This window comes from Acipenser ruthenus, chromosome 14 (genome assembly GCF_902713425.1).
Source record: "Acipenser ruthenus chromosome 14, fAciRut3.2 maternal haplotype, whole genome shotgun sequence".
NCBI lineage: Eukaryota > Metazoa > Chordata > Actinopteri > Acipenseriformes > Acipenseridae > Acipenser > Acipenser ruthenus.
This window is the reverse complement of record NC_081202.1, coordinates 10,209,850-10,217,265: the sequence shown is the minus strand read 5'-3', so window position 1 is coordinate 10,217,265 and position 7,416 is coordinate 10,209,850. Positions and strand designations below refer to the sequence as shown.

The following is a 7,416-nucleotide window of genomic DNA, read 5'->3' as shown; positions in this document are numbered from 1 at the left end:
CTTCCATAACTTGGAGGAAAGAACACAAGTACGCTTTTTCAGCATGAAATAAGTAATTTTTAAAATAACAAGGCATACGGTTATAAGTGGCGCATATGGGGAAATTTCTACCCCCTGTATTTTACAGTTCATGAAATAAGCAGGAACTGATTTCCATTGACTTGTTTTGATTTTACAGAAACATTGAACCAAAAGAGTCTTACATAAAGCTGATGAAACAGATGATAAAATACATTTAATTTGAATTGTTTTAGACAACACTTTACACGCACAAAACATACAAGAGGAAACATTGCAGTTTAAATTACACAGCCACTGAAATGTTTCTATAATACAGTGCATGCCATTTATGTTTCAACCTTTAACACTTTATTTACAGTGTGGAACGTTACAAACCTTCCTTTCGGATTTTGAGTAAATGTACTCACATTTATGCATTTTATGCTTTATTTTTGTATTTCAATTAATTTACATGTGCACAAATGCTCATTGTTCCAGAGCGTTTTTATTACAGTTATTATGATATTTATAAGATGGGCAAAGTCTATTTGCCCACGTGTGCACCAGATTTTGGTGCACTAACTGTACGCAGAAGTGTTTTGCGATTGCCTTAGGGTTTGCGAACGTTGCTAAATAGAGAAAATAAGCACAAAACAGTCCCTACCCTCGCATTAATTTAAATATCTATATATATTTTCATAAAACCACAAGGCAGTCCCTATACCCTCACATTCATTTCAATATCTAATTTAAAACAAGTATAGTAGTCCTTTTAAGCATTCAATTTTATTAAAATATGATGCTCCTTTAATGGAATAACTTAGCCACAAATTAATTCTGGAACCTAACAAGTCATCAAAATAAAATCAAAAGAATGGGGGCAGCGTTAATAAATACACTCAGGGTAGTATGCCTACAGTGTATGCATACTAAACATGTTATTGACAAAACAGCAACATGAGTTTGAATTACCTGCTTATTTCTAAAAACTGATTTTATTTTTGAAGGTCTAATCTATGTAACTAAATATAGATGGACCCGTGACTTCAGCCACAGAGAGGTGGTTTTCCAGCACAACCCACACTATTGTTTTAAAGATTAAACATTTAAAAAAACATTTTTTGAAACATGTATACAATATCCTACCACAGAAAAGAGACACAAAATGAATAACAAGGTAGAAACTAGATGTGTCCACAACCTCCCATTAATGGCAATTCCTTAGTATGGTACATTCAAATACATTTCTGAATGGAAATAGTATACGGAAATATATGTTTTAATATTTACTAAACAAGTACATATATATTTTAAACAAACAAAATATATGATCCCGTTCACAAAACTGTAGGGACTGTTCTAAGGAATGTTTTGTTAAAGGCAGTTTTTACAAAGCCTGTTTTGATTATTTAAATCAGATTTGCAGTTCTTTTCAAATGGTTTAGAGAGGGTTAGAAGTGCATTCACCTTTCTTAAAAGGCCATTTTAACCTAACTGTTTATACTCTCTTTAAAAAATAGTTGTTTTTTTTTAATAGCAAGCTCCTATTTATCACATTGACTTGCTATAAACAATGAGGAAAGCATTCCTAAGAACAGTCCAAAGGGTGCACAGTACAGTTTATAATGATGTGAAGTTATCAATAGGTGTCTTTTCTTCTAAATTGATACTGGCTGTCATTGACACAGCTGAGTCTTCACGGATTGAACTGCTGTCTTGAGATTTTCTGCAGCAGGGTATGTGACCACAGAAATACATATAAATCCAAGGGTTGGTACAGCTGTTCAAATTCCCCAGCAGCATTATAATTGTGAACACGGAACCTGAAGAAAAGCAAAAAATAAATAAATAGACAAATTGTTTAACCTACTGTACTGCACCTTGAGAGAGATTCTGTGCGATCAAGCTATCAGCCTTGAAAGCTGATTATCTTTTATCATTATTTCAATAACATGCACTTCAATCAAATGACTAGGAAAATGATTTTTAACACCTTTTGAATGCTTTGAGCAGCTGGTGCTGTGAGTTGTACACTATAGCCTTGAGATCTTGGTTGCTGCTGTAGCATTTCCATATCAGATTGATTTGTTGGTATTCAGTAGGAAAATGATTGAAAAAAGTGGAAAAATAACCCTTAATATGTCACTTTTGTAGCAGCTTGTTACAAAATTTCTTGCTTTCCATTTATACCTTTATTTCAAAAGTCAACATTTTTTTAAATTTTTCTTTTTAGTATAGCGTTACAATTTTCTTAAAATACTGTACTGGACAAAATTATTTTAGAAAGACCGTTTGTGTAAAAAAGCTTTTCCTCAAATGACAGATATATTTGTAAAAAATAAATAAATAAAAATAACACACAAAAGTATTCCGTGATACATTCTATAATATGTTCAGGTTAAATATTCCTGTTGCAAGTCAAGTTCAGTCATTTAAAGCAATTTTGCAGATTTGATGAAATGTGATTGATAGTTAGTGCTGCAGGTTCTTCCATAAGCAAGGCTCTACATATTAATCATGTCCACAGTTAACCGTCTCAAAATGAGTAACTCTACCTGCTATTATTCAGAATGGACTTCCACTTGATTAAGAGCAGATTTCTGATCTACTTACCCTGAAGGTATTACAATTTTCAATCATTGAGGATTGGTCAAGTCCCTTTGGCTCAAATTAAGCACAACAAAATATCACAGAGTGGCTTTGACTTGTCATTTACAACCAACACAGGTTATACAAACGTCTCACATTATGCAGATCTGTGCTTCTGAGTGATTACTTCACAGATCATTGTGATCTGTGTTCTGGTGGCTTCATTTGAATGTAAAAATAATGTACTGCTGGTTGCTTTTGATATATAAATGCCTGACTGCAAGGTCCACAGCATATTCCTTAAGATAAGATGACAGCTTCACTTTCCATGTACCTCGATTTAACTGCTGCTATTGCTGCAAAATGTTTTTCCTCCTTGTTTATAGTGTATGGTGTGCTTGCTGAGTGCAAGAATGGTTGTTGATCAGAAGTGTTTGTTTGATGGATCCTGAACACTCTTGAACATGAGATGTTGTAACGCAAGAGTCTTTTCAGACTAGGGAATTTTTAAAATACATTTTTTTAAAAAATAAAAAAAATCATATCCTGCAGACGTCCAGTTCAATCTTGGCTGCCTATACAGCACTTTCACCCTACTGGTAAGAAAATGAAGGCAATCCTTCCTATATATATATATATATATATATATATATATATATATATATATATATATATATATATATATATATATATATATATAGCTCTTAGGTGTTTCACGTGCAAGAGTGGTACAAACTGTGATAAAGATTGCCCCCTGCTGGAGGGGAATGGTGAAGTATGATTTAGTCGTTACTGTCCAAGGTGCTGAAGTTGTTATACATGTTCACGGCACCTCAATAAGGGTTTGATTGACAGCCCTAAATACACCGTGCAGTGCCAATGAACAAAATAGGGAATAAAACATACAAGTAAACACAATTTAAATGTGTTTAGTTGGTAACAGCATTTTGGAAAATATTAAATTACACAATTAACATATTGTGTCGAGTAATAGTAATTGAATTACCATACATCAGGATATACTAAATTGTCGCACAATTAATTATTTTAAAAAAATGCTATTATAATATTAAACCTATTTCATGGCAAATGTACACATTACATTTTTTAGTGTGAGGTAATTAGACACATCGTGTAACTTTTGTAGAAACACTACTTGTGTTTTGTACTGTGAAAAACTACTGCACATGCCTATGACTTCAGTACTACAATAGCAGTTTCCCTGATTTTTTAGCTGTATTCATATAATTATGAGGGGAAATTAGATCAAGCATCACATTACAATGGTACCGCTTTATTAATTACATGTGTTATTTGAAAAATCTTGTTTGAGCGATACAAGTCAAAAAAAGAATTACAAACTGAAACTCACCTTGAGTGGTGTCACTGGGAAACCAAACAGACCACAACTGCGCAATAAAGAAAGGAGCCCAGCATAAGACATACACGACCACTGTCACCACCGTCATTTTCACTGTCTTAATCATTGCTTTTGAGAAGCAATTGGCATTACTGGCTCGGTATGACTGGATCTGCTTCTGATTATGCTTGAAATCACTGTGAGTCTTGCTGTATATATTGATCTGAATTATTCTACAAATCTGAACTTGACATATGAGAAGTACAATCGTTGGAATAAAAAATATCATGCTGAAGACCCAAGTTATGTAAGCCTTTAAACCCCAGGGCATGATGAACTTAGCCCAGCATTCACTGACCCCCGGATCAATTTCAGTTTTGGAAAAGATGAAGACTTGGGGCAGGCTGAAGATAAAAGCCACACACCAACTCGAACAGATAGCAGCATTCCAGAAAGCCCTTTTCTTTTGGAAAGTCACCATTGGGTAACAAACAGCCTGAAAACGATCGACAGTCATTGCTACTGTCATGTAGGTAGATGCATACATGCCAACTAGTTGCATGTACTTAATGCCTCTGCACAGAAGATCGGGGCCCAAGAAGACATCCGTTATTTCCCAGATAAGCTGTGGGAGAACCTGAAAGGTTGCCACTACCAAATCAGCGACGCTGAGGTGCATCATGAAAATATACATCCGAGACATTCTCTTTCTTCTTCTCCAAAGAGCCATTACCAGGATTGAATTGCCGATCGAGGCAGAAATGAAAATCAACCCCAGGAGAGTGATCTCAGCCCAGGCTAACTCTTGGTTCCTTTCAGGTCTGCTGGCTACATCGGAGTTGTTGTCCATGTTATTAAATCTTGTTTCAAAAACATTGCTAACCAACAGCTCCGTTGCATGTGACAGAGAAAAGTTATTCATGTTATAAACGGATTTCGTATACGAAAGACAAATTATAACATTACCGCACTTGGTAACATAAATGATCACAACGTTACAGTTGATTTCAAATACCTTATATATTTGCCGTACAGTACCTGCAACTGCTAATATGCTTTCTGTGAAATACTTCAACTCGTCTGCTTCTAAATACGTGCTGCTGTTTATTTGATCTCACAGGCAAGCATCACTGAGGTTTAGCGCCACGGCATGAGCCAATAGCATGTCTGATAATGAATATGGTTAGTTTGAATGGGTAGCGCAGAGGTGAGACATACACTAGTTGAGTGCTTCAGGTAAATATTAAATAGCCTATATATATATATATATATATATATATATATATATATATATATATATATATATATATATATATTTATAAAACAATGTGCTTACTACTTACTACCTATCAGAAGATTTAGTTTCGGTTTCTCTTGCAGAGAAATTACAAACAAGTTACAGTGAGAAAAAAAAAAATAACAGAGTAGGATATATTGTAGTTTTTACAGAAATCAAACTGATACTAACTGAGGCAATTTTTGGTGCAAAAACAGATTGTCACACTTGGACTCAACTGCCACACCAGCATTGTTCAGACCCTTAACAAACAATACACACTCCAGATTCGCTGTACAGTAGCCTTACTCCCCTTGACCTTCAAAATCCCACCTAAAGACTCTCGGTAACTGCCAATGATAAATGTACTCTAGTCAAAGCAGGTTAGCCACACACGCTGATACATGCAGGTAAGCTGCCGTATTACAGAAAATAAGCAATCGCGATACATCTGAAATGTCATAAATCATGTAATAAAATATTGCAGCGTTTGAAAATCGTATTATTAATAAAGGTGGCCGTCGTATAAAGGCCGCTCTCTTTTAAGCGGCGCCCCATTGAAGTAATAAGATGTGTGTGTGTGTGTCTATATATATATATATATATATATATATATATATATATATATATATATATATATATATATATATATATATATATACACACACACACACACTGTGTGTGTATATTTCTGGTAAACATATGATAGTATGAGAAAGTATCCAAATATAATATAATGTTTGTTGTTTTCTTCAATATGACATGTAAAGTAGATCGTTTTTCAAGGAGTAAAGTGTGCAAAGATAAACTGCCTTAAAAAGTAAGTGATTTAATTACTGTTGACATGTTCCCAAGGTTTTGTGTAGGCTAAATGTATTATTTTTGTTTACTTTTTCGCTGCTCTTGTTTAATTGCTAGTACCTACTGTAAAAAAAATGCAAGAAATGTTGCAGAATTTTCCGGTATTTATTGATTTTTTTTAAAAGGAAGAGGTACACCAAGCATACTAACACCAGTATGATCTGTCACTGTAAGAAGAAAAAGAACAGAGGATAAGCAAAGTGTGTCATTACACGCATAGATAACGTTTGCTTTTTACACGGGGATTTGAGTCTTGCTTGAGGCATTGCTTATCACAGGCTATAATTTGCACCTCTTCAATGATGTTTATTTTTTTTTTTTTTGTCAATTACGAGTTTTACAAGAAAATTAAGCTCCTCGTGATCAGGCTTTAGTTGTGTTGTCATGGCACGAGACAACATTTTTTTAAAAAAACTGAACATTACACATTGTGAATGATTTTAAAGATTATCTCCCTCACAATTTTTTTTTATTACACCGTGTAACAATTTTTTTTTTTTTTGGTTCCTGGGTAGTAAGTGTTATTTCCTAATTGCTTATGCCTCAAAAGTATAGAAAATGGCTATTATTCCCCACAAACTTTGCTTTTGTAACCAGGACAGTGATATTTTGAAATTTACCTATTTTCCAGAACATTCCAGATAGATTCAGTGCTGAGTAAACTTGGAGTAACTTCTAGAACTTTCTAGAACTTTCCAGTAATATAAATAGTAGTATAAATACAGGGGCCTTAAGCCCACCAGTTCAGTTTAGTTCCAGCTGCCTAAGTGGATACATATCTGCATTTTTCTGAGATGGCATCAAGAGGCTGCAAGCATCCGGCAGACGCATTTTGCTATGTCTGCGGCCAATTTATCAAGATAAGAGCGAAAAAGTACTCTGTGGAAGCATCTGCTAAGATATGTGAGGCCTACAAGGCATATTTCAGCATGCCTGTAGGGGATCAAGACAAACCCTGGGCACCTCATTTCACCTGCGAGCACTGCAAAAAAACTCTGGAAGGTAAGATGGACAATTGTTGCTCGGAATTTTATGTTATAAAATTTGTTAAAATTTTTAAAATTGTAAAAGTTTTTAATTTTAAATTGTTTTACAATTTTCAATGTTATTGAAAAAATATATCATATATGAAAAATGTTGCGAGAATCTCTTACACATTAGTCATGGGTGAAATAAATGTATTTTTGTAGGATGGTACAGAGGGGAAAAGAGAGCCATGAAGTTCGCTATCCCAAGAATTTGGCGGGAACCCACTGCACTCAAGCAACTGCTACTTCTGCATGGTGGACCCTTCCAAACGTCGGACTGGCAAGAACGCACCTGCTATCAC

The 7,416-nt window shown here is 34.5% G+C and overlaps 1 protein-coding gene across 1 annotated transcript; it reads right to left on the bottom strand.

The window, feature by feature from the left end:
- Positions 1-226: 226 nt before the first annotated feature.
- Positions 227-5,004, bottom strand: LOC117419705 (arg8-vasotocin receptor-like). Its single transcript, XM_034032717.2, has 2 exons — positions 3,962-5,004; positions 227-1,823 (listed from the first exon to the last, which is right to left on the bottom strand). The coding sequence occupies exons 1-2, from the start codon at positions 4,869-4,871 to the stop codon at positions 1,621-1,623; spliced, it is 1,113 nt and encodes a 370-aa protein (XP_033888608.2). The 5' UTR covers positions 4,872-5,004; the 3' UTR covers positions 227-1,620.
- Between the last annotated feature and the right edge of the window lie 2,412 nt (positions 5,005-7,416).

Coding starts and splice junctions, on each gene's coding strand:
- LOC117419705 (XM_034032717.2), bottom strand. CDS start 4,871: ATGAATAACTTTTCTCTGTCACATGCAACGGAGCTGTTGGTTAGCAAT. Junction 1,824..3,961: donor TCCCAGTGACACCACTCAAG/GTGAGTTTCAGT, acceptor GCTTTTCTTCAG/GTTCCGTGTTCACAATTATA.